The 26,770-nt window shown below is 40.2% G+C and overlaps 1 protein-coding gene and 1 long non-coding RNA gene across 2 annotated transcripts in view; both read right to left on the bottom strand.

The window, feature by feature from the left end:
* LOC133540058 (uncharacterized) overlaps window positions 1-26,770 on the bottom strand; it is a 567,296-nt gene that overhangs the window by 315,501 nt on the left and 225,025 nt on the right. The window contains exon 5 of the long non-coding RNA XR_009803535.1: window positions 18,938-18,992. This is a non-coding gene — a long non-coding RNA (uncharacterized LOC133540058). The remainder of the gene's footprint in view (window positions 1-18,937; window positions 18,993-26,770) is intronic.
* Window positions 20,559-23,450, bottom strand: sox4a (SRY-box transcription factor 4a). Its single transcript, XM_061882535.1, has one exon. The coding sequence runs from the start codon at window positions 23,100-23,102 to the stop codon at window positions 22,086-22,088; it is 1,017 nt and encodes a 338-aa protein (XP_061738519.1). The 5' UTR covers window positions 23,103-23,450; the 3' UTR covers window positions 20,559-22,085.

The following is a 26,770-nucleotide window of genomic DNA, read 5'->3' as shown; positions in this document are numbered from 1 at the left end:
GTTGTTACTCTTATCTGTGTGTGTGTGTGTGTGTGTGTGTGTGTGTGTGTGTGTGTGTGTGTGTGTGTGTGTGTGTGTGTGTGTGTGTGTGTGTGTGCGTGTGTGTGAGACAAGGCCACACTTCTAAAAGCATAGTTTATAATATTTTGGTCAGCATATACTGGTAAATATAACATATATATATATATATATATATATATATATATATATATATATATATATAAAATAAACCGAAAACAGATGTCCACTGTAGAGGACGCACATTCTCAGAAGGATATATGAGAGAAAGTGTGGAGGAAGTGTTGTCTCTTTGCACTACTCTATATCCGTGTGTGTGTGTGTGTGTGTGTGTGTGTGTGTGTGTGTGTGTGTGTGTGTGTGTGTGTGTGTGTGTGTGTGTGTGTGTGTGTGTGTAACTACGGCACTCTTTAAAGTCTATTTTAGAAGTTTTATGAAATCTAAACTGGTATATATAGCAGAATACAAATAAAAAAAACTCAAGAGACAGATAATTAAAACGCTACACATTTAAGTTTCTACTCAAGGTTGTTGGGAACTAACGTCCACTGCAGTGGACATTTGTGTTTTTCAGCTTTAGTTTCCCCCCAAAATAAAGCAAAAACAGATGTCCACTCAAGCAGAGGCTGGTTCTCAGGAGGAGATGTGAGAGGAAATGTGTTAAATGTTGTCTCTCCATGGGTGTGTGTGTGTGAGAGAGAGAGAGAGACAGAGAGAGAAATTGGCACTCTTTAAAAGTCTATTTTAGGAGCTTCTGTTAAATATAAACTGGTGAATATAACATAAATAGTGCAACGTACACAATGCAGTACCGTATTTTCCAGACCATAGGGCGCACCGGATTATAAGGCGCATTAAAGAAGTCATATTATTATGATTTTTTTCTAAATGTAAAAGACTTGCTTGTGGCCTACACAACATGTAATTGTGCTTCTTTGCTCTTTGCTTCGGTGTAGCGTGCAAGGACGAGAGTGGAAGAAGTGTCAAAAGATGGCGCTAACTGTTTTAATTACATTGACACTTTACTTCAATCAATAAACGGAGCAGCATCTCCTCATCCGTGTCCCGTGAAAAACTGTCTGAACGGAACTCTCTAATAACTAAAGTTCCTTGGGTGAGTAATGTAAAGTCACTACACCGGTATGTTTTAGTGCTTTCATTGCGAGTTTACTGACAGATATAAGTAGGAACTTTACACTACTTTATATTAGAAATGGAAATAGTGGAGGATGAATGTCACATAAGAAGAAGAAAGAGAAAAAGAACAAGCTTATTGACTACGGTGTCTCCACAGACTACAAAGGCAGATGAGCGCGCATTTTCAGGACTTATGCAGATCCCAAATACAGATCAGAAGGCAAGAAAAGTTGCATAATATTGTGAAACAAAAGGCCAGATAATGTCTGACCTTATACACACTATAATAATACTCCTATGTTGAAGCACAGTATAATCCACCAAGCGGTGTGGCTTCATAGCTTACCAAAGTCCTACTAAAACATTTTGATAGATTTTTAAGCACCGTGTATAATGTTCTATATTTTCAATGGAACATATAAAATGTTGATGTTGTCTTATATTGCAGCCTACACTTATCTCTTATGTGTGACTGCCATCTACTGGTCACGCTTATCATTACACCATGTACCAAATAAAATAGCTTTGAGGTCGGTAAGTACGACCAGAATTATTCCGTACATTAGGCGCACCGGGTTATAAGGCGCACTGTCGAGTTTTGAGAAAATGAAAATGATTTTAAGTGCGCCTTATAGTCTGAAAAATATATTAGCTTGGAATTATTGAGTTAAAATGCAACAAAAGCTGTCTAATCAGGTCCACACTGAAAAAAAATATATAATAATTAAAAAAATAAAATAAAAATAATAATAATAATGAATTACATTTGTAACGCACTTTACATTTGTTAAAATCTCAAAGGGCTACAAAGTATAGAAAACTAAAAAATGGAAAGTTAGAATATAAACTAAAAAATAAAATAGAAATAAAAACATGAAAAACACTAAATAAACACTAGATACAACAGAAACATAGATACAAATAGAAATGAAAGCTGCAAGCAGCGATGGACAGGACCGCTTTGGCTGCTGCCCCCGCAACCCGAGCCCAGATAAGTGGTAGAAGATGGATGGATGGATTATTACACAGAGAAAAAATTATATACACGTGTTATACATCAGTCTCATAGTAATAACAATTGTAAAGTGGCTTGGGCATTTTGTAAGGACGCCTTGGTGCCACCATTATGAACCTATAATGCATGGTGAATGTAATGCAGTTGTTGTATTGAAGTGGGAATAGAAAACTTCCTGTTGATTTTAGTCGGGGGTGGTCAGTGAACGAAATATAGGTCTCAGTGAGACCCACATTGAGGTTTTTGTTTCATGTGTGTATGACAGTCCTACATTGAGTTAGAAGCAGTTTTGTCTGAGCAGGAAGCCACCATTTTGTGACAGCAGTAAACACAACAGCATCAGCCACCAGTTCTCCTAAAATCCAAACCGGGCTAGTGATTAAAACTCTTTCATCAACTTTTAATCAGAATGGTTCAATCTCTCTTCTTCCCGAAGCGACAAACGGCCTCAGAGGACATAATGTTTGAAAAAAAGCGACATTTTTTTTTGCCAACTTTTATATTGAAGGGGGAATTGCAAACTTCCTGTTGATTTTAGCTGGTAGGTATGAGTGTATGAAATATAGGTCTAAGTGAGACCTACGTAGTGGTTTTTGTTTCATGTTTCTACGACATTCCTACTGGAAGTTACAGACTGCTTTGTCTGTTTTCTTCCTAGGGGGCGCTAGAGCGCAATTTTGAGTTTGGTTTTTTTTTTATTAGATCGCAATTTTCGCCAGTCCTGATGTGTGTGTCAAATTTAGTGATAAACCAAAAACAGATGTCCACTGTAGAGGGCATGAACTGTTTATGTCCTTTATAAACAATAACACACTTAAATGTGCACCAGGATTCTTTTTTTTTTCCTCTTTTTGCTCCAAACCAAAGTACAAAACCACAAGGTGACCGCAAGCTAAAAACGCCGAGTCAGCGTGTTGAGCAGAGGTCGGCAGCAGTCTGACGGGATGATCGCAAACCAACAGGACAAAAAGTGTGTGTGGAGTGTGAGTTGTATTTACAAACCCTGTTTCCATATGAGTTGGGAAATTGTGTTAGATGTAAATATAAACAGAATACAATGATTTGCAAATCCTTTTCAACCCATATTCAGTTGAATATGCTACAAAGACAACATATTTGATGTTCAAACTGATAAACATTTTTTTTTGCAAATAATCATTAACTTTAGAATTTGATGCCAGCAACACGTGACAAAGAAGTTGGGAAAGCTGCCAATAAATACTGATAAAGTTGAGGAATGCTCATCAAACACTTATTCGGAACATCCCACAGGTGTGCAGGCTAATTGGGAACAGGTGGGTGCCATGATTGGGTATAAAAGCAGCTTCCATGAAATGCTAAGTCATTCACAAACAAGGATGGGGCGAGGGTCACCACTTTGTAAGCAAATTGGCGAACATTTTTAGAACATTTCTCAACGAGCTATTGCAAGGAATTTGGGGATTTTACCATCTACGGTCGGTAAAATCATCAAAAGGTTTTACTGCACGTAAGCAATAATATTACAGACTTTTGATCCCTCAGGCGGTACTGCATCAAAAACAGACATCAGTATGTAAAGGATATCACCACATATGCTCAGGAACACTTCATAAAACCACTGTCAGTAACTATAGTTAGTCGCTACATCTTTAAGTGCAAGTTAAAACTCTATTATGCAAAGCGAAAGCCATTTATCAACAACACCCAGGAACGCCGCCGGCTTTGCTGGGCCTGAGCTCATCTAAGATGGACTGATGTAAAGTGGAAAAGTGTTGTGTGGTCTGACGAGTCCACATTTCAAATTGTATTTGGAAACTGTCGACGTGGTGTCCTCCGGAACAAAGAGGAAAATAACACTTTGGGTTGTTATAAGCGTAAAGTTCAAAAGCTAGCATCTGTGATGGTATGGGGGTGCATTAGTGCCCAAGGCATGGGTAACTTACACATCCGTGAAGGCACCATTAATGCTGAAAAGTCCATTCGGGTTTTGGAGCAACACATGTTGTCATCCAAGCAACGTTATCATGGACGCCCCTGCTTATTCCAGCAAAACAATGTCAAATCAAGTGTTACAACAGCGTGGCTTCGTAGTAGAAGAGTACAGGTACTTTCCTGGCCCACCTGCAGTCCAGACCTGTCTCCCATGGAAAATGTGTGGCGCATTATGAAGCGTAAAATACGACAGCGGAGACCCCGGACTGTTGAACGACTGAAGCTCTACATAAAACAAGAATGGGAAAGAATTCCACTTTCAAAGCTTCAACAATTAGTTTCCTCAGTTCCCAAACGTTTATTGAGTGTTGTTAAAAGAAAAGGTGATGTAACACAGTGGCAGCCATGAAATTCTAAGTTAATTATTATTTGCAAAAAAAAGAGTTTATGATTTTGAACATGAAATATGTTGTCTTTGTAGCATATTCAACTGAATATGGGTTGAAAAGGATTTGCAAATCATTTTATTCCGTTTATATTTACATCTAACACAATTTTCCAACTCATATGGAAACAGGGTTTGTACTTAAGTCTTTTTGGCTGAGAGAGCCAAGAAGCCAAATATTTAAAAATGTATTTCCCTAAGAGCCATATAATATTTTTTCTAACACTGAACACAACTAAACATATGCATTTTTAAGTAAGACCAACATTTCCAGAGTATAATAGGTCTCTTATTCTTTGTAATAACATTGTTATTCTGAAGCAAACTGTGGAAGGGGCGTGGCCTGCGGGCCTGCAGCAAAGCGGGATGTTGCCAGGACCGGCCTCGAAATCAGCGACAGCTGCGTAGACGGCCCACCTGGGCCTTTTTATCTAATCACCAGTCGCTCTGTTATAAGCAGCAGCCAGGAGGAGAGACGGAGTTGGGGCTGGAGCCAGAGCGCGAGCGAGGACGAAAGAGAAAAAGACAATTGCTGGAAAGCAACTGAGAGACTAATTGAAAAAAACAAAACAATATTTTACCCTGAAACAGGCTCTCATGTCGGTGCTTGGGGGTCTGAAGAACCCCCAGGAGGGCAAGCCCAACACTAACCAATAATAAATAAATTGAATGTATATTTGCAGCAATATTCGAAAATGTATTGAGTGTATTTGAATCTACATTTGCGACAATATTTAAAACTGTAAAAACTGTATTTAAATCTGTATTTGCAACATTATTTGAAACTGTATAGTGTATTTAAATATTTTTGCAACAATATCTGAAACTGTATAGAGTGCATTTAACTCTATACTTGCAACAATATTTAAAACTGTATAGAGTGCATTTAAAGTATATTTGCAACAATATTTAAAACTGTATAGAGTGCATTTAACTCTATACTTGCAACAATATTTAAAACTGTATAGAGTGCATTTAAAGTATATTTGCAACAATATTTAAAACTGTATAGAGTGCATTTAACTCTATACTTGCAACAATATTTAAAACTGTATAGAGTGCATTTAAAGTATATTTGCAACAATATTTAAAACTGTATAGAGTGCATTTAAAGTATATTTGCAACAATATTTAAAACTGTATAGAGTGCATTTAACTCTGTACTTGCAACAATATTTAAAACTGTATAGAGTGCATTTAAAGTATACTTGCAACAATATTTAAAACTGTATAGAGTGCATTTAAAGTATATTTGCAACAATATTTAAAACTGTATAGAGTGCATTTAACTCTATACTTGCAACAATATTTAAAACTGTATAGAGTGCATTTAAAGTATATTTGCAACAATATTTAAAACTGTATGGAGTGCATTTAACTCTATACTTGCAACAATATTTAAAACTGTATAGAGTGCATTTAAAGTATATTTGCAACAATATTTAAAACTATAAAGACTCTAAATCTATATACACTTTTCTCTAGTGACTCAAAGCACTTTACATAATGACAGCCAATATTTAAGTTGCATTTAAAGCAGTGTGGGTGCCACTGGGAGCAGGTGGGTCAAGTGTCTTGCCCAAGGACACAACGGCAGTGACAAGGATGGCAAAAGCGGGGATCGAACCTGGAACCCTCAAGTTGCTGGCACGGCCGCTCAACCAACCGAGCTACACCGGAAAAAAAATCTGCAGCAGCAATCATTATGAAAGACAGGAGTTTGCCGGGCTAAAAAAAGGATGATGTCATTGAGGTCGTGTCAGCATGTAGGTCGCCGTCTGCGAGGCCGTGACCCACTGGGCTCCCTGCTCCTCCTCGCAGGCCAAAAGAGAAAGCTTTCTTTCGCCCTGCCATCATTTCGAGATGCAGGCGCTATTTTTAGACTCCTTCCTCGCGCTTACACAACAGCGGCAACTGCCTCTCCGCCGCCCCGCCGCGCCAGCCTTTGGTTGCAAAGCCTGCCGTGTGGTGAGAAGTAGTGCGGCGGCGGCAGACACCTACACCCTGACTCACTGGGACGCCGTGATGAGTTCTGCCTGTGCGGCACCAAGTCTGCCCTCGTGTCCTAACGGCTGCAAAGTCTGAGTGGAGGTGGACCGCCGCCATCTTTGCACCCGCCGAATGGCGCCCGTCTGCCTCAGTTCCTGTAGGAGCGTGTGGTGGAAATATCTAAATAATAGTTCAATTCAAGTCAAGTTAAATGAGTTCTACTGGTACCGCGCTTTTCTACCATCAAGGTACTCAAAGCGCTTTGACACTATTTCCACACTGATGGTCATAACCAGCACCCATCAGGAGCAAGGGTGAAGTGTCTTGCTCAAGGACACGACGGACGTGAGCAGGATGGTAGAAGGCGGGGATTGAACCAGGAACCCTCAAGTTCCCGCCAAGCCGTCCCCAATGATGATAAGTACCACTGATAGTCTCACACACACACACACACTAGGTGTGGTGAACTGTTTCCTCCGCATTTAACCCATCCCCTTGTTCACCCCCTGGGAGGTGAGGGGAGCAGTGAGCAGCAGCGGTGGCCGCGCCCAGGGATCATTTTTTGGTGATTTAACCCCCAATTCCAACCCTTGATGCTGAGTGCCAAGCAGGAAGGTCATGGGTCCCGTTTTTGTTCAAGGACACGATGGACATGACAAGAATGGTAGAAGGCAGGTATTGAACCAGGAACCCTCAGGTTGCTGGCATTGCCACTCTCCCAACTCCGCCACGCCATCCCCAATGATGATAAAGTAGCAATGCTAGTCACACACACACTAGGTGTGATGAAATATGTCCTCTGCATTTGACCCATCCCCTTGTTCACACCCTGGGAGGTGAGGGGAGCAGTGAGCAGCAGCAGTGGCCGCGCCTGGGAATAATTGTTTTGGTGATTTAACCCCCAATTCCAACCCTTGATGCTGATTGCCAAGCAGGGAGGTCATGGCTCCCATTTTTGCTCAGAGACACGATGGACGTGACCAGAATGGTAGAAGGCGGGGATTGAACCAGGAACCCTCAGGTTGCTGGCACGCCCACTCTACGAAGGGCGCCACACCGTCCCCAATGATGTTAAAGTGCCACTGATAGTCACACAAAATTTGCAATTTGTCCTCTGCATTTGACCCATCCCCTTGTTCACCCACTGGGAGGTGAGGGGAGCAGTGAGCAGCAGCGGTGGCCACGCCAGGAAATAATTTTTGGTTCTTTAACCCCCAATTCCAACCCTTGATGCTGAGTGCCAAGCAGGGAGGTCATGGCTCCCATTTTCGCTCAAGGACACGATGGACGTGACGAGGATGGTAGAAGGCGGGGATTGAACCAGGAACCCTCAGGTTGCTGGCACGCCCACTCTACAAAGGGCGCCACACCGTCCCCCATGATGATAAAGTACCACTGATAGTCACACACAATTTGAAATCTGTCCTCTGCATTTGTCTCATCCCCTTGTTCACCCCCTGGGAGGTGAGGGGAGCAGTGAGCAGCAGCGCTGGCCGCGCCCGGGGATCATTTTTGGGTGATTCAACCTCTAATTCCAACCCTTGATGCTGAGTGCCAAGCAGGGAGGTCATGGCTCCAATTTTTGCTCAAGGACACGACGAACGTGACGAGGGTGTTAGAAGGCGGGGATTGAACCAGGAACCCTCAGGTTGCTGGCACGCCCACTCTACAAAGGGCTCCACACCGTCCCCAATGATGATAAAGTACCACTGATAGTCACACACAATTTGAAATCCGTCCTCTGCATTTCACCCATCCCCTTGATCACCCCCTGGGAGGTGAGGGGAGCAGTGAGCAGCAGCGGTGGCCACACCCAGAAATTATTTTTGGTTTTTTAACCCCAATTCCAACCCCTTGATGCTGAGTGCCAAGCAGGGAGGTCACGGCTCCCATTTTTGCTGAAGGACACGATGGACGTGACTAGGATTGTAGAAGGCAGGGATTGAACCAGGAACCCTCAGGTTGCTGGCATGGCCACTCTTCCAACTGCCACGCCGTCACCAATGATGATAAAGTACCACTGATAGTCACACACAATTTGAAATGTGTCCTCCGCATTTGACCCATCCCCTTGTTCCACCACCTGGGAGGTGAGGGGAGCAGTGAGCAGCAGCTGTGGCCAAGCCCGGGAATAATTTTTGGGTGATTTAACCCCCAATTCTAACCCTTGATGCTGAGTGCCAAGCAGGGAGGTCATGGCTCCCATTTTTGCTCAAGGACACGATGGACGTGACGAGGATGGTAGAAGGCGGGGATTGAACCAGGAACCCGCGCCACGCTGTCCCCAAAAAAGTGAGTCAATTACATGCGGTAATTTAATTTAGATTTAGAAACTCACCAAACTGGACACACATCAGGACTGGCAAAAATTGCTATCTAATCAAAAAACCTTACCCCAACCCCTAAGAATAAAACAGACAAAACTGCTCCTAGGAATAAAACATAGACAAAACTGCCTGTAACTTTAAGAAGGAATGTCATAGAGACATGAAACAAAACCTCTATGTAGGTCTCACTTAGACCTACATTTCATATATTGACAACCCCCAGCAAAAAACAACAGGAAGTTTGCAATTCCCCCTTCAAAACAAAAGTTTTGTAAAAACCAGTCACCTTTTTTCAAAAATGATCTCCTTTGAGCGCGTTTGTCGCGTTGGCTTTAAACTACCACAGGAGGGAGATTGAACCCTTCTGATTAAAAGTTGATGAAAGAGTTTTAATTACTGCTACGGTTTTCATTTTATCAGCCTTCAAAGAACCGCAGCGCTGAAAACCATTTCAAAGATGGCCGCCGTGCGCAGACAGTGAGGGAGACGGGGTTTTTTTCCCCGTTTTTTTTCCGTACCGTCTGCTGCTGTTGCGCACGCACCAACATTCGTGAGCTAAGCCGGTATGTTTGAAAAATGGCGTTTGCCTGCATATTGTAAAAGCAACCGTCCATTATTTTACAACTAATTGTAAACTTATAGGTGGCGACCATCAGGGCTGAGTTGCGACAAGAGAGTGTGTCGATGTTAAGATATTACGCCAAGTTGGTAAGTCTGTTTGCTAATAGTAGCTACTATCCATCCATCCTGTGTGTAGTCTTTTACTTCTTGTCTTGCGCTCCTATTTTGGTGGATTTTTCTCTTGTTTTGGTATTTTCCTGTCGCACTTTCATGTCTTCCTTTGAGCGATCAAGAATATTTCAGTTGTTTTAATCCTTCTCTGTGGGGACATTGTTGATTGTCATGTCATGTTTCGGATGTACTTTGTAGACGCCGCCTTTGCTCCACAGTAAGTCTTTGCTGTTGTCCAGCATTCAGTTTTTGTTTACTTTGTAGCCAGTTCAGTTTTAGTTTGACTTTGCATAGCCTTCCCTAAGCTTCAATGCCTTTTCTAAGGGCAGGGGTGTCCAAACTTTTTCCACTGAGAGCCGCAAAAAAAAAACAATACATGTATAAAAATATACATTTAGGCCTCCACTCAGGCTTGATCCCAGGGACCCCAAAGGATTTTGGTCAAAAAAATATTTAATATGTGTCATTATTTTGTATTATTGTTATTCAAGGTTCAAATCTCTAGATCAACATTGGGTCTATCCGTCAATAATGTTGTATGCCGTTTTTGTCAAAAAAACCCCCAGTTTTGTTATGGGACAAAAAACACAAAATATGCAATAGTTTCCCCCAATAGAATTTTAAAGTGGAATATCTTAGATTATATAATAATTTGACCCTTAAAAAATGTCAACATGTAACAAAATTGATTTTATTATAATTTTTTTTAGCAATGACACACACAAAAAAATCTTACTAAAAGTATTGGGGATCCAAAAGGGTCCTACTCATTTAAAATAAAAAAAATATATATATTTTTACTGTTTACTTTAAACATACTCGTCTTCAGATCAACTTCAGATCCATCCATCAATTATTTATATATATATATATATATATATATATATATATATATATATATATATATATATATATATATATATATATATATGTATACATATATATACATATATATATATATATATATGTATACATATATACACATTTATATATACATATATATACATTATATATTTATGTATATATATGTATATATATATATATAAATATATATATAAATATATATACATATATATACATACATATATATGTATATATACATATATATATACATATATATATATATATATATATATATATATATATATATATATATATATATATATATATATATATATATATATATAATATTGGAGTTTATGTTTTGTTTTTGTTTTTTAGTTCCTTCCTTACAGAAAAAAAACAACTTTGTTTTTTATATGGCAAACACAAAATATGCAACATTTTCCCCCAAAAATATCTCAAAGTGGAAAATTTAACGTGACCTCGTTGAAGCCTTGAATAGGTCAATAATTTTGTTAGTAAACAACAGCCTGCATGGCAGCTTTGTGTTATTAGAGTAAACATTGCAACTTGTTCTTGTCACATTTCACCTGTTTATACCACTTTTTATGTTTTTTATCTTTTAAATCGTATTTTTAGAATGTGCTTAGGGCCGTTAAAAAAATGACCCCCGGGACGCACTTTGGACACCCCTGTCTTAGAGGCACTCACCATTTATTTTTGGTTTAAGCCTATTTTTACCTGCCCGCTGCCTTCCGCTGTTTCTGACATCTGCAAAGCAATTAGCTACCTGCTGCCACCTACTGATATTACAGCGATATCCAGACAGCACCGACACTCAACAACAACACATCATTTGCAGACTAGAATTACTGCTTTGCCAGAAATATATTTAACCCAAAAAGGTAAAAATGAGGTCATCTCCCACGGCACACCCGCACACTGTGGTTGAAAAACACCGGTCCAGGTCACATGACTTCCACCCGGCAAGACACATTTGCACGACTTCAATAAGCATTTGATCAGATTTGGAGTGGAGTTCAAGGACGGCCCTTCGGTCCAAACACGGCCGAAGAGTGTTTCCCCTTCCAGGAACACAGAAACACAAAAGGGACGCACTCCCCCGTGACCCAATACTTTTGTCTATGTGGTGTTTGTTTACATCTGAAGGCCTGCTGCTTGTGTTTTGTTCATCTTCGTCCACAGTTTAAGTGCTGATGGAAGTCTAATGGCACTATCCTGTTTACCTTATCCCAGAGCCTGGGGGCGGGGTCAAACACCATTTAACCTCCCGCTATTGGATGGTGCAGCTGGCCCCGCCTCCGCCGCATAGCAGTGGTGGAAGTAAACAATCAGCTGCTCTAGGAGTCAAACACTGGCTTTCCCCACAATTATGACGAAAACGTCCTCTCAAGATATAATCTCGCTTACATTATGCTTTATTTTTTAATCCAACAGATGAGATAAAAACATTGAAATGTGTGCATGCTCCTATTCCTTCTTTCTAAATGCAGCCTCCAAAGTACTTTAACTTAATATTTGTTCAAGACATAAAAATGGCGATAAAGCTCCCGAACGTTAGCCTGTGTGATGTTTAAAGTCTGTTTATGTTGACTCCCTGCCTGGCACTCAGCATCAAGGCTTGGAATTGGGGGTTAAATCACCAGAAATGATTCCCAGGCGTGGCACCGCTGCTGCCCACTGCTCCCCTCACCTCCCAGGGGGTGATCAAGGGTGATGGGTCAAATGCAGAGAATCATTTTGCCACATTTAGTATGTGTGTGACAATCATTGGTACTTTAACTTTTTTAACTTTATGGAAGTTTTATCCAATTTTTCAGATCTCTGCAGAGTGTTGTGGCCCTGCTTGATGTAAAAGTACCAATGATTGTAAAGTTAAAGTACCAATGATTGTAAAGTTGAAGTACCAATGATTGTAAAGTTAAAGTACCAATGATTGTAAAGTTAAAGTACCAATGATTGTAAAGTTGAAGTACCAATGATTGTAAAGTTAAAGTTGAAGTACCAATGATTGTAAAGTTAAAGTACCAATGATTGTAAAGTTAAAGTACCAATGATTGTAAAATTAAAGTACCAATGATTGTAAAGTTAAAGTACCAATGATTGTAAAGTTGAAGTACCAATGATTGTAAAGTTAAAGTTGAAGTACCAATGATTGTAAAGTTAAAGTACCAATGATTGTAAAGTTAAAGTACCAATGATTGTAAAATTAAAGTACCAATGATTGTAAAGTTAAAGTACCAATGATTGTAAAGTTGAAGTACCAATGATTGTAAAGTTAAAGTTGAAGTACCAATGATTGTAAAGTTAAAGTACCAATGATTGTAAAGTTAAAGTTGAAGTACCAATGATTGTAAAGTTAAAGTATCAATGACTGTAAAGTTAAAGTTAAAGTACCAATGATTGTAAAGTTGAAGTACCAATGATTGTAAAGTCAAAGTACCAATGATCGTAAAGTTAAAGTACCAATGATCGTAAAGTCAAAGTTAAAATAACAGTGGTTGTAAAGTTAAAGTTAAAGTACCAATGATTGTAAAGTTAAAGTTAATGTACTAGTGGTAATAAAGTTAAAGTACCAGTGATTATAAAGTTAAAGTTAAAGTACCAGTGATTGTAAAGTTAAAGTTAAAGTACCAATGACTGTAAAGTTAAAGTTAAAGTAGCAGTGGTTGTAAAGTTAAAGTACCAATGATTGTCAAGTTAAAGTAGCAGTGGTTGTAAAGTTAAAGTTAAAGTACCAATGATTGTAAAGTTAAAGTTAAAGTACTAGTGGTTGTAAAGTTAAAGTACCAATGATTATAAAGTTAAAGTACCAGTGGTTGTAAAGTTAAAGTACCAATGATTGTCAAGTTAAAGTAGCAGTGGTTGTAAAGTTAAAGTTAAAGTACCAATGATTGTAAAGTTAAAGTTAAAGTACTAGTGGTTGTAAAGTTAAAGTACCAATGATTATAAAGTTAAAGTACCAGTGGTTGTAAAGTTAAAGTTAAAGTACCAATGATTGTCAAGTTAAAGTTAAAGTACTAGTGGTTGTAAAGTTAAAGTACCAATGATTATAAAGTTAAAGTACAAGTGATTGTAATGTTAAAGTTAAAGTACCAGTGGTTGTAAAGTTAAAGTACCAGTGATTGTAAAGTTAAAGTACCAATGATTGCAAAGTCAAAGGTAAAGTACCAATTATTGTAAAGTAAAAGTTAAAGTACCAATGATTGCAAAGGTAAAGTACCAATTATTGTTAAGTAAAAGTTAAAGTACCAATGATTGTAAAGTTAAAGTACCAGTGGTTGTATAGTTGAAGTTAAAGTACCAATGATTGTAAAGTTAAAGTTAAAGTACCAGTGCTTGTAAAGTTAAAGTTTAAGTACCAACGATTGTAAAGTCAAAGTTAAAGTACTAGTAGTTGTAAAGTTAAAGTACCAGTGATTACAAAGTTAAAGTTAAAGTACCAATGTCTGTAAAGTTAAGGTTAGAGTACCAGCGGTTGTAAAGTTAAAGTAGCAGTGGTTGTAAAGTTAAAGTTAAAGTACCAATGATTTTAAAGTTAAAGTACTAGTGGTCGTAAAGTTAAAGTACCAGTGATTATAAAGTTAAAGTACCAGTGATGGTAAAGTTAAAGTACCAATGATTGTAAAGTTAAAGTACTAGTGATTAAACAGTTAAAGTACCAGTGGTTGTAAAGTTAAAGTTCAACTACTAGTGGTTGTAAAGTTAAAGTACCAGTGATTCTAAAGTTAAAGTACCAGTGATTGTAAAGTTAAAGTTAAAGTACTAGTGGTTGTAAAGTTAAAGTACCAGTGATTGTAAAGTTAAAGTACCATTGATTGTAAAGTTAAAGTTAAAGTACCAATGATTGTAAAGTTAAAGTACTAGTGATTAAACAGTTAAAGTACCAGTGGTTGTAAAGTTAAAGTTAAACTACTAGTGGTTGTAAAGTTAAAGTACCAGTGATTATAAAGTTAAAGTACCAGTGATTGTAAAGTTAAAGTTAAAGTACCAATGACTGTAAAGTTAAGGTTAGAGTACCAGTGGTTGTAAAGTTAAAGCACCAATGATTGTAGAGTTAAAGTTAAAGTACCAGTGATTGCAAAGTTCAAGTTAAAGTACCAAATATTATAAAGTAAAAGTTAAAGTCACAATGATTGTAAAGTTAAAGTTAAAGTACCAGTGATTATAAAGTTAAAGTAGCAGTGGTTGTAAAGTTAAAGTACTAATGATTGTAAAGTTCAAGTTAAAATACCAAAGATTGTAAAGTTAAAGTTAAAGTACCAATGATTGTCACACACTCTTGATATCATCTCGCGTGTGCAGCTTAAAGAATCGCACTTACGTCGTAAACACGTGGTAAAATCTTGGTCAAAAAGGACAGAACCCGAATAATCTTTTGGAGCAAAGGTCAATTAACGGCGCTTTGTTCCCGCCAGGATGAAAAAGTGTGTATTTCAAAAAAATGTTGGAGTCATATTTTGATTTTTATTCGGCTTTTTTTCCCACACAAATCTCTCAATCCACTTCAGTTTATGAAAAAAAAAAAAAAAAACGTGATAACTTTTTTTATGTTAGTATTTTAACTAGTGATGTGCGATACCACGGATTTTTCTCCCCGATCCCAAGTCAAATTCAGGCTGGTATCGGCGATACCACATTCAGATCCCCATACTTTGTGGAAAAATACCTAAGTTTTCAAAGTTGTAAGAAAAAAAGGAGCATTTTAAAACTATCCATCCATCCATTATCTACCGCTTATTCCCTTTTGTGGTCGCGGGGGGTGCTGGCGCCTATCTCCGCTACAATCGGGCGGAAGGCAGGGTACACCCTGGACAAGTCGCCACATCATCCCAGGGCCATTTTAAAACTAATGAATTAACTGGTTTTGTTGAATACAATTCTAGCAAAATTTTTAATAAATTCAAATACAAATAATCAGAATCACAATCAGACATACTTTATTAATCCCCGAGGAGAAATTAAAATGTATTTTTTATAAATTTTTAGAAATTGTATTTTTACATATACAAATATATAACATTTATTTTTTATTAAAAAAAATACGTTTGATCATTCTGAATCAATTAAGAATCGTTACAAATGAGAATCGTGATCAATTAGATTTTTTTTTTTTTTTTTTTGACACCCCAAGTAAATAACGTTAAATGTACCGTTTTTAATAGTAATAATATCATTTTTCAAAATTCAAAATCAATTGTTGATGATTCTAAATCGATTAAAAAGAGTTACAAATAAGAACTGCGGTTCATCTGAAAATATGTTTTATTGACAGCCCCATTAAACACCATAAAAAGTACAGTTCTTTTTATGGCAAAAACAAAAATAAAAATCCATTTTGGATTATTCTGAATCGATTAAGAATCGTTACAAATAAGAACTGCGATTAATTAGAAAAAACGTTTTTTTTTTTTGGCACGCCTAGTAAATACCAGCACCCTCCGCCACCCCAAAAGGGACAAGGGGTAGAAAATGGATGGATGGAGATTATTCTGAACAGATTAAGAATCGTTACAAACAGGACTCGTGATTAATCCGAAAATCTTTTCTTCTCTTTTTTTTACACTACGAATAAATACCGTGAAAATTTACAGTTTTAGCGAAGTGAAGTGATTCATATTTATATAGCGCTTTTTCTCTAGTGACTCAAAGCACTTTACATGGTGAAACCCAATATCTAAGTTACATTCAAACCAGTGAGTTTTTACGGTAAAGAAACCCCCCCCCCCCAAAAAAAAAAAAAAAAAAAAAATCTGGGCTTCCCTGCTTAGGCTGCTGCCCCCGCGACCCCACCTTGGATAAGCGGAAGAAGATGGATGGATGGATGGAACATGTGTGTGACCAGGAATATGCCCATTGGGTCCCTTTTTGAGTTCAGGTAAATACAGGCAAATATCCTCCCTCAATCCATCCCATAATCACGATGTCTAAAATATTAAAAGTCTACTGAAAGCCACTACTAGCGACCACACAGTCTGATAGTTTATATATCAATGATGAAATATTAACATTGCAACACATGCCAATACAGCCTTTTTAGTTGACTAAATTACAATTTTAAAGTACGCGCAAAGTATCCTGTTGAAAACGTCGCGGTATGATGACGTCACGCATTGTAGCGGACATTTCTTTCCAGCCCGATCCCAGCTATAAGTAGTCTGCTTTAATCGCAGAGTTACACAGTATTCTGGACATCTGTGTTGCGGAATCTTTTGCAATTTGTTAAATTAATAATGGAGACGTCAAAGAAGAAAGATGCAGGTGGTAAGCGGTGTATTGCGGCCGGTGTTTCCTTGTTTACATTCCCGAAGGTGAAGCTTTACTATGGAACAGAGCGGTCAAGCGAACATGGTTCTCTACCACAAGTTTCGGTGAGAAAATTGTGGTAATAAGTCTGCTCTTACCGTAGACATGAGCGGAGTTTGCGTTGTTCCTTGTGCACCTGTAAAAGAGGCAGCTCTCACTCTCTTGCCTCCTCAGACCGGCCACCCCCGAACGTGGGATGCATCCACTATGGAGGAGGGGGAAAAATAGCTCAGCCTCGCCTCGTCGAGAAACGTGGCTTCCCTCAGAGACACTGGCGGTCGCCACACCCCTCTGACTTTCAGGTACGACTATATAATCTCACTAAAACATTAGTAACACAATAAGCAGATAAGGGATTTTCCAGAATTATCCTCGTAAATGTGTCTAATAATATCTGAATCGCTCCCACTGCCCTGCCTTTTTTTTTTCTCAATGATGAAATATTAACATTGCAACACATGCCAATACGGCCGGTTTAGTTTACTAAATTGCAATTTTAAATTCGTGCGGAAGTATCATGCTAAAAGGTCGCGGTATGATGATGCGTGACGTCACGCATTGTAGAGGACATTTTGTTCCAGCACCGTTCAGAGCTATAAGTCGTCGCTCTGTTCAATGTATAATGGAGACGTCAAAGAAGAAAGCTGTAGGTGGGAAGCGGTGTATTGCGGCCGCCTTTAGCAACACAAACACAGCCGGTGTTTCATTGTTTACATTCCCGAAAGATGACGGTGAAGCTTTAGTATGGAACAGAGCGGTCAAGCGAACACGGTTGGATTGGACCACACACACAAAGTACAGTGTATTATGCAGTGATCATTTCGAAAGATCGTGTTTCAAAGAGGGTCCCTTGCAAGATGGGCATCACCACCACCCGTCGACTGGTGCTGAAGAATGGTGCGGGACCGACCTTGAGGTTGTACAGGTACGACTATATAATCTCACTAAAACACTAGTAACACAATAAGCAGATAAGGGATTTTCCAGAATTATCCTAGTAAATGTGTCTAATAACATCTGAATTGCTCCCACTGCCCTGCCTTTTTTTTTCTTTTTCTAATCCTTCACTCTCACTTTCCTCATCCACGAATCTTTCATTTTAGCTCAAATTAATGGGGAAATTGTCGCTTTCTCGGTCCGAATCGCTCTCGCTGCTGGTGGCCATGATTGTAAACAATGTTCAGATGTGAGGAGCTCCACAACCCGTGACGTCACCCGCACATCGTCTGTTACTTCCTGTACAGGCAAGGCTTTTTTATTAGCGACCAAAAGTTGCAAACTTTATGGTGGATGTTCTCTACTAAATCCTTTCAGCAAAAATATGGCAATATGGCGAAATGATCAAGTATGACACATAGAACGGACCTGCTATCCCCGTTTGAATAAGAAAATCTCATTTCAGTAGGCCTTTAACAGTATCAAGTAGTAGTATCACCGGAGGACTAGACTAACCTAGAAGCAGGCATGCTAACTGCTAAGATAGCTTCCATTCATTTTCTACCGCTTATTCTCTTTTGGGGTCGCGGGGGGCGCTGGCGCCTATATCAGCTACAATCGGGCGGAAGGCGGGGTACACCCTGGACAAGTCGCCACCTCATCGCAGTTCCAACACAGATAGACAGACAACATTCACACTCACATTCACACACTAGGGACCATTTAGTGTTGCCAATCAACCTATCCCCAGGTGCATGTCTTTGGAAGTGGGAGGGGCCTATCCCCAGGTGCATGTCTTTGGAGGTGGGAGGGGCCTATCCCCAGGTGCATGTCTTTGGAGGTGGGAGGAAGCCGGAGTACCCGGAGGGAACCCACGCATTCACGAGGAGAACATGCAAACTCCACACAGGAAGATCCCGAGCCTGGATTTGAACCCAGGACCTTCGTATTGTGAGGCAGACGCACTAACCCCTCTTCCACCGTGAAGCTCCGTGAAGATAGCTTCAAACAACCCCAATAAATAAGTATTTAATAACAGGAAATGAATGCCAAAGTGGATTAATAAGCGTTACAGAGAGGATCATGCTTTTCTTAACTTCTTTGATCAGTTGTATTCATGTTTACAAACCCCTACTGGACAAAAGGGGGCAAAGAGCAAAGAGTTCCTGGGTGTTGTTGACTTAGTTGTGATGAAACAATTGCACGCACAATAAGGACGTTGATGGTTTAATAAAAGTGCATATGGAGACGTACCTCACTTCCGTGGGATTGTGTGACACGTCCTCCTCCTCCTCCTCATTAGACGAGCCTGCATGCATGGAAATAATGAGTGTAGTGGAGCAGGGCCTACATTGATACCCACTGAACGCAGCACCTTGGGGCTCTCCTGCTCCCGAGGATGATGTCGCCCACAAACACAAACCATGGCATCATCCAGCAGGAATTAATTGGATTTGGGAGCAGGACAGGCAGACAAAACATCTCACCTCATTCTCCCCCTTTATGTCTGCCCCGCCCCCACCGCCACACACACACACACACACTCACACACACACACAATATGGCAGGTTCCTCCCAGGAGGGTTGGATCCTGTCTTTCTTTCTTGGATACAGTGTTACCATGGCAGCCGTGTCTTCTGCTTGCACGTGCAACCACACACACTCCCGTCCATTCACCCGCTCGCCTATTCATCTGCAGTCTGCATGTTAACACACTACACAATTACAATTTTTTTAATTATTTTTTTTAAATACATGAAAGGGAGAAGCGGTAGTTAATGGATGGATGAATAAATAGAAAATATTAAAATATTTTTATTATGTTATTTTATATTTCTTTTTTTATGGAGGTGAGGCAAGAAGAACATAAAAAAACAACATTAATATATATATTATATATATATACATACATATATATATAATTTTAGTATTTTTTTGGCAGGTGGGGGGAAAAAGTTTGTTTCATATTACTTGCATTTTTTTTTGTCCCTTTCACATAAAAATCTAAAAATTAACAACAGTATGCGTGTGTGTGTGTATATATATATATATATATATATATATATATATATATATAAATATGAAAAATATATAATTATTTTATTTTTGTATTTATTTTTATTTCTTGCCTTATTTTTTTGGTGGGTGGGGTACAAAAAATAAAAACAAATACATATTTAAAAAAAAAATAAAAATAAAAAAAAAAAAATATATATATATATATATATATATATATATATATACATTTTTTGGGGGGGGTTAATATTTTTTCCCTATAAAATCTAGATCTTAAAAAAAATAAATAAAAATAAGGCAGCCATGTCTTCTGCATGTTAACACACCAAACAATTAAAAAATAAAAATATGTTTAAAAAAAGAATACAAATATATATTTATGAATTGTTTTGTGAAGGGTAAAAAACAAAACATAAATACATTATGTATATGTATATATATGTATATATATATATATATATATATATATATATAATAAATATATATATACACACACATATATATATATTTACATATATATATTAATATCGCTATTTATATAAATGTACATATATATATATTTTTTAATGTTTTAATGTTTATATAAATGTACATATATGTAAATGTATATATACTGTATATATGTGTTTAAATATATATATTTAAATATATACATATTCAAATATATATATATATGTACATATTAATGTATTTGTTTTTTTCTTACCCCTCACAAAAAATTTAAGAAAAATAAAAATAAAACACAATAATTTATATATTTTTTCCCGTTTTGGGGGGGTGTAGCAAAAAAGTTTTTTTTTTTTTTTTACCAGTCAAATAAAGATCTTTGAAAAAAAAAAAAAACGCAAGTCTCGGGATGCACTTTTCAGTTCCAGCTGATTTTATTTCCTTCTTGGAGGAAAAGAAATACAAATAAAAACAACAATCTGTACAGAGGTCTGAGAGGCAGTGATTGACCCAAAAACATTGGCTGTTTTTTTTTTCTTTTTTTCTTTCTCCTAAGTTATAAACATCAAAAGGATATTGGCATGATCGGACAAAACATGGTCATACACAGCATATTGCACAAATGAAAAAAAAAAAAAAAAAAGTCTTGAAAAAGAGAAAAAAACTCCCCGACAACAATCATCTTCTTCAAGGTGTCCAAAGATGGCCGTCCTAGTGCCTGTCGTTATAAAAAAAAACAAACAAAAAAAAAAAACACACAATCTTTGCTTATAGTACAGTCAGTTTACATAAATATCTTCATGTTATTATTCTTTTAAAAATCTTAAACACAACAGCTATAGCTACATATACCTGAATCTGAAATACAAATGCTAGTTTGCCATGCCATTAAAAACAAAAAACAAACAAAACAAAAAAAAAAAAAATACACAAGCGGTTGTTTGCTAGACTTGTTCATTTTGGAACAGATGAAGCACTTCTTGCACCTCCTTCCCTCCTCTAGGCAAAGTGGAATGAGCGTTTGAGATGTCCATCCAGTGGTTCGGAAATAAAACTTCAGGAAAGCACAGAGAGGTGATAGAGTCACCATGTTGTTGTTGTTGTTGTTGTTGTTGTCGTCTGGGAGGCACCGCTCAGACTGGGGCGCCTCGGTGGTGAGTGGTGACTACTTGGCTGCCGCCATTAAGAAGCACGTGGCTAAAAAATACTGTAAACACTGTGTGAGGTCAGATTGTGCCAACCAACCCCCCCGACTTTTCCGCACATCCAAAGACGGAGGCCTCTTCCTCACCCCTGACCTCCTCGAACTTTCTATAGATTTTGTACAAAAATACAAGTAAAAAAATCATGAGGCGCTCCAAAAAGTGAGACGCTTGAAATAAGAGACACTTTCTAGCCCTTCCGCGCCGGATTACAGACAAAGTGTGTGTGTGCACACCAAGACAAAATAAAGACCTGCACGAGAACAATACTTCTATATGTATCAAAACATTTTGGCCGGTATAAATACATCGAGATATCAAAAAAAACAAAAACAAAGAGAGAGTCAGGAACTACAAACTTGAAGCACTAAAAGGCAGAAAGGATGCAGATTTGTTTTTTTTTTAGGGTGGGCGGAAGCGTTGGTCCTGAATTGTGCACTGAGTTTTATTTTGAAAGTCCTGCCGTTGAAAGAGAAAAGCTGGTGATCGTGAATTTTTGTGTCCGAGAAAGAAGAAGAAGAAGAAGAAAAAAAGGTCTCACATTGCGTAATTACGCAGCAATGAACATGAAACAACAATAAAATCCTCCTCGTCCGGGAGCGCATGCGCATTGAAGTACTTATGTGAAGGGGGCTGGGGGGACACACCTGGGATTGTCTTCCCAGTTCCCGCCCCTCCTTAAAGTTCACTTTCCAGAAGGAGTCTCTCTCTCTGCGTACATTCGCTCCGAACGCCGGTCAGTAGGTGAAGACCAGGTTGGAGATGGTGGACTCCAGCCAGTCCCCTGAGATCATCTCGCTCACCTCCCGGGTGCAGTAGTCGGGGAAGTCGAAGTGGGAGCCGGCGCCGCACGCCCCGAAGCTCCAGTCCAAGTCCCGGTCCAGCTCCGCGTCCGAGAAGCCCTGCGCGCCGCCCTGCAGGGACGCGCCCTCCAAGCCGCCGGGGCTCGGGTTCAAGTCGAGCCGCTCGTCCTCAAACTCCTCATCCGAGGAGGAGGAGGAGGATGGGGAGGAGGAGGAGGAGTGCGCGGCGGACGGGGTCGGCGAGGACGCGCGGGACGAGTAGCGCAGGCGCGCGGTGTGGGAGGACTCTCTGGCCCCGGGACTGGGCTCCTCGTACAGGCTCAGAGGGTCGCTGGACTCGGCCGAGCTGCTCAGGGCGGGACTGGCCGGGACTCCGACGGAAGGGGGCCCGCCTCGCTTCTCCGGGATCATCCTGGCCGCGGAGCGAGACTTGAAGAGGGTCTGGTGGTCCCCGGGGGACGCGGGGTCCGGGCCGGGCGCGGCGGGCTTGCTGCTCTGCTTGTGCGCCCGGCCGGCGGCTTTGGAGGCGGGGCTTCTTTTGGCTTTGCTGCTCCTCTCCGAGCTCTTCGCCCCCCCGGACTTCACCTTCTTCCTGGGCCGGTACTTGTAGTCCGGGTAGTCGGCCATGTGCTTGAGCCGCAGCCGCTCCGCCTCCCGGATGAAGGGGATCTTGTCCGCGTCCTTCAGCAGCTTCCAGCGCTTGCCCAGCCGCTTGGAGATCTCGGCGTTGTGCATGTCCGGGGACTGCTCCATGATCTTCCGCCGCTCGATCTGCGACCACACCATGAAGGCGTTCATGGGTCTCTTGATGTGGCCCGTGGGGGTCTTGCACCAGGCCAGGTCGTTGCGCCCCGGCGGGGTGGGGGACGCGTCCATGTCCAGGTCCATCTCCCCGGTGTCCGTGGAGTCCCCGGCCGGCGAGAGCGCAAGACACGTCTGCCGCTGCACCATCTTCGTGCGTAAAACGTGCGTAAAACGTGCGTAAAAGGCGCGTAAAAAAAAAAAAAACCCACTTTGTTTTTTTTCAGTTCACATAAGCAAAACAAATAAAAAATTAAAAAAAAATGAAAAGTTCCTCTTTTATCGCAACTTGGCTAAAAGTGGCTCCGCGCGTGGAAGCTTCAACTGCCCGTGCGGCTGAAAAGTCGTCCCACCGGACTGCGGACGCGCCAGTGGCAGTGCGAGTCCCTCACGTGGACGTCTGCGGCGCGGCTTGAGGACGCATGTGGCGGAATGCGCGTGCTCATAGTCCCCCCGTGTCGCGCGCGCACCGCCGGACCTTTACTGTAAACACAACGCGCGCCGCCGACACCTTTTATAGCAAACTGGCGGGGGAGCCGCGGCCAATCGGCGTGGAGCAGTTTTTTTCCCTCTCAGGCCACGCCCCCTCCACCCGCTCATTGGTGGAGTGGGGGTGGAGGAAAAAAAAACAAAAAAACACGGGGCTCATAATAATAATAATAATAATAATAATAATAATATAATTGTGTCTGACCTCATTCCACGCAGAAAACAACTTTGAGTATTCATATCAAAATTGCAAAATTAAATGCAAAAGGCGCGCCGAGGAAGATCATACTTGCACTTTTCAGCATAAATCTGTGTTTTTATATATATTTTTAGAAAACATACTAAATAAAACCAATAATTCGTCTCTTCAGCCGGCTTGTTCCTGCCATGCTCCTCTCGGCCGCTAGATGTCAGGCTGGAGTCAGACGGTGTACAGTAGTTCATACAGTCTTATCCATCATAACAGATGATGTCATGACTTGCTGCAGATGACTGACACGGGCGACAGGTTTTGTAACACAACCTGCGTGATAATATTGCTATTAATAGAATATCAGTTCCTGGTACAGGGGGGGTGGCGATACCGGGAATTTTGGTTTGATTGATTGATTGATTGATTGATTAATTGAAACTTTTATAAGTAGATTGCACAGTACAGTACATATTCCGTACAATTGACCACTAAATGGTAACACCCCAATAATTTTCAACTTGTTTAATTTGGGGTCCACGTTGAAGGGAAACATTATCACAATTTCAAAAGGGTTAAAAACAATAAAAATCAGTTCCCAGTGGCTTGTTGTATTTTTTTTCAAAATTTTACCGGTCTCGGAATATCCCTAAATAAAGCTTTAAAGTGCCTTATTTTCGCTCCCTGCGAAGACACTGGCCATTTCCCTGTGACGTCACAGAGTGCTGCCAATGTAAACAAACAATAGGAATAGCACAGCAAGATATAGCGACATTAGCTCGGATTCAAACTCGGATTTCAGCGACTTAAGCGATTAGACAGATTACGCATGTATTGAAACGGATGGTTGGAGTATGAAAGTATTGAAGAAGAAACTGAAGCTATTGAGCTATTCATAGCCATAGCATGGCCGAATGGCTGCGTTAGCATCGCGGGTAAAATGTGCGGACCAAACGATCAGGACTTTCGCATCTTTTGACACTGAAGCAACTTGAATCCGTCGATTGGTAAGTGTTTGTTCCGCATTTAATGTGGGTGGAAGGAAACGTAATATAGTTGCAAATACATCTGCAGGTTATCCATACATCTCTGTTCCATGTCTGCTTTAGCACCGCCGGTAAATAGCATGTTAGCATCGATTAGCGTAGCATGTTAGCTGGCAGTCAACATCAACAAAACTCACCTTTGTGATTTCGTTGACTATCGTTGTAAATGCATCTGCAGGTTATCCATACATCTCTGTGCCATGTCTGCCTTAGCATCGCCGGTAAAATGTGGAGAAACTCCAGCACATTCAATGGGGGTCTGGCGGCAGACACTTTGGCATCTTCAGGCCAGTGGTGCAACTTGAATCCCTCCCTGTTAATGTTGTTACACCCTCCGACAACACACCGACGAGGCATGATGTCTCCAAGGTTCCAAAAACAGTAAAAAAAAAACGGAAAATAACAGAGCTTAGACCCGGTGTTTGTAATGTGTTGAAAATGAAAAGGGCGGGTGTGTTACCTCGGCGACGTCACATTCTGACGTCATCGCCTCCAGCGCGATAAACAAAAAGGCGTTTAATTCGCCAAAATTCACCCATTAAGAGTTCGGAAATCGGTTAAAAAATAGATGGTCTTTTTTCTGCACCATCAAGGTATATATTGACGCTTACATAGGTCTGGTGATAATGTTCCCCTTTAATCAATTCATGGTACAAATATATACCATACAGACATCACACAAGTTAGTCATCATAGTATATACGCTGAATTATTTACATTATTTACAATCCGGGGGTGGTATGAGGAGCTTTGGTCTCACCTTAAAACTCATCTGTATACTCTAGCCTTTAAATAGGCCTCCTTTTTAGACCAGTTGATCTGCCGCTTCTTTTCTTTTTTCTCCTATGTCCCCCCCTCCCTTGTGGAGGGGGTCCGGTCCGATGACCATGGATGAAGTACTGGCTGTCCAGAGTCAAGACCCAGGATGGACCGCTCGTCTGTGTATCGGTTGGGGACATCTCTACGCTGCTGATCCGCCTCCGCTTGAGATGGTTTCCTGTGGACGGGACTCTCGCTGCTGTCTTGGATCCGCTTGAACTGAACTCTCGCGGCTGTGTTGGAGCCACTATGGATTGAACTTTCACAGTATCATGTTAGACCCGCTCGACATCCATTGCTTTCGGTCCCCTAGAGGGGGGGGGGGGGTTGCCCACATCTGAGGTCCTCTCCAAGGTTTCTCATAGTCAGCATTGTCACTGGCGTCCCATTGGATGTGGATTCTCCCTGCCCACTGGGTGTGAGTTTTCCTTGCCCTTTTGTGGGTTCTTCCGAGGATGTTGTAGTCGTAATGATTTGTGCAGTCCTTTGAGACATTTGTGATTTGGGGCTATATAAATAAACATTGATTGATTGATTTATCAGTACTTCAGTCATCAACAATTGCATCAACAGAAAAATGTGGACATTGAAACAGTGTAGGTCTTATTTAGTAGGATATGTACAGCCAGCAGAGAACATAATGAGTTCATATAGCATAAGAACAAGTAAATACATTAGAAAAACATTTTATTATTTACATTAGGTTATTTACAATCCGGGGAGATGGGATGTGAATGGAGGAGGGTATTAGTAAAGGGTTGAAGTTGCCTGGAGGTGTTGTTTTAGAGCGCTTTTGAAGGAGGATAGAGATGCACTTACTTTTATACCTGTTGGGAGTGCATTCCACATTGATGTGGCATAGAAAGAGAATGAGTAAAGACCTTTGCTGGATCGGAATCTGGGTTTAACGTGGTTTGTGGAGCTCCCCCTGGTGTTGTGGTTATGGCGGTCATTTATGTTAAAGGGGAACATTATCACAATTTCAAAAGGGTTAAAAACAATAAAAATCAGTTCCCAGTGGCTTGTTGTATTTTTTGAATATCCAGAATATCCCTAGATAAAGCTTCGAAGTGCCTTATTTTCGCTATCTTCGAAACCACTGTCCATTTCCCTGTGACGTCATACAGGGCTGCCAATACAAACAACATGGCGGTTACCACAGCAAGATATAGCGACATTAGCTCGGATTCAGAGTCGGATTTCAGCGGCTTAAGCGATTCAACAGATTGCGCATGTATTGAAACAGATGGTCGGAGTATGGAGGCAGATAGCGA

Source organism: Nerophis ophidion, linkage group LG21 (genome assembly GCF_033978795.1).
Source record: "Nerophis ophidion isolate RoL-2023_Sa linkage group LG21, RoL_Noph_v1.0, whole genome shotgun sequence".
NCBI classification, from domain to species: domain Eukaryota; kingdom Metazoa; phylum Chordata; class Actinopteri; order Syngnathiformes; family Syngnathidae; genus Nerophis; species Nerophis ophidion.
The sequence above is the reverse complement of the archived record's forward strand: the minus strand, read 5'-3'. Positions and strand labels throughout refer to the sequence as shown.

Bases quoted from the DNA above. Each gene is read 5' to 3' on its own strand.
- sox4a (XM_061882535.1), bottom strand. From the start codon at position 23,102: ATGGTGCAGCGGCAGACGTGTCTTGCGCTCTCGCCGGCCGGGGACTCC.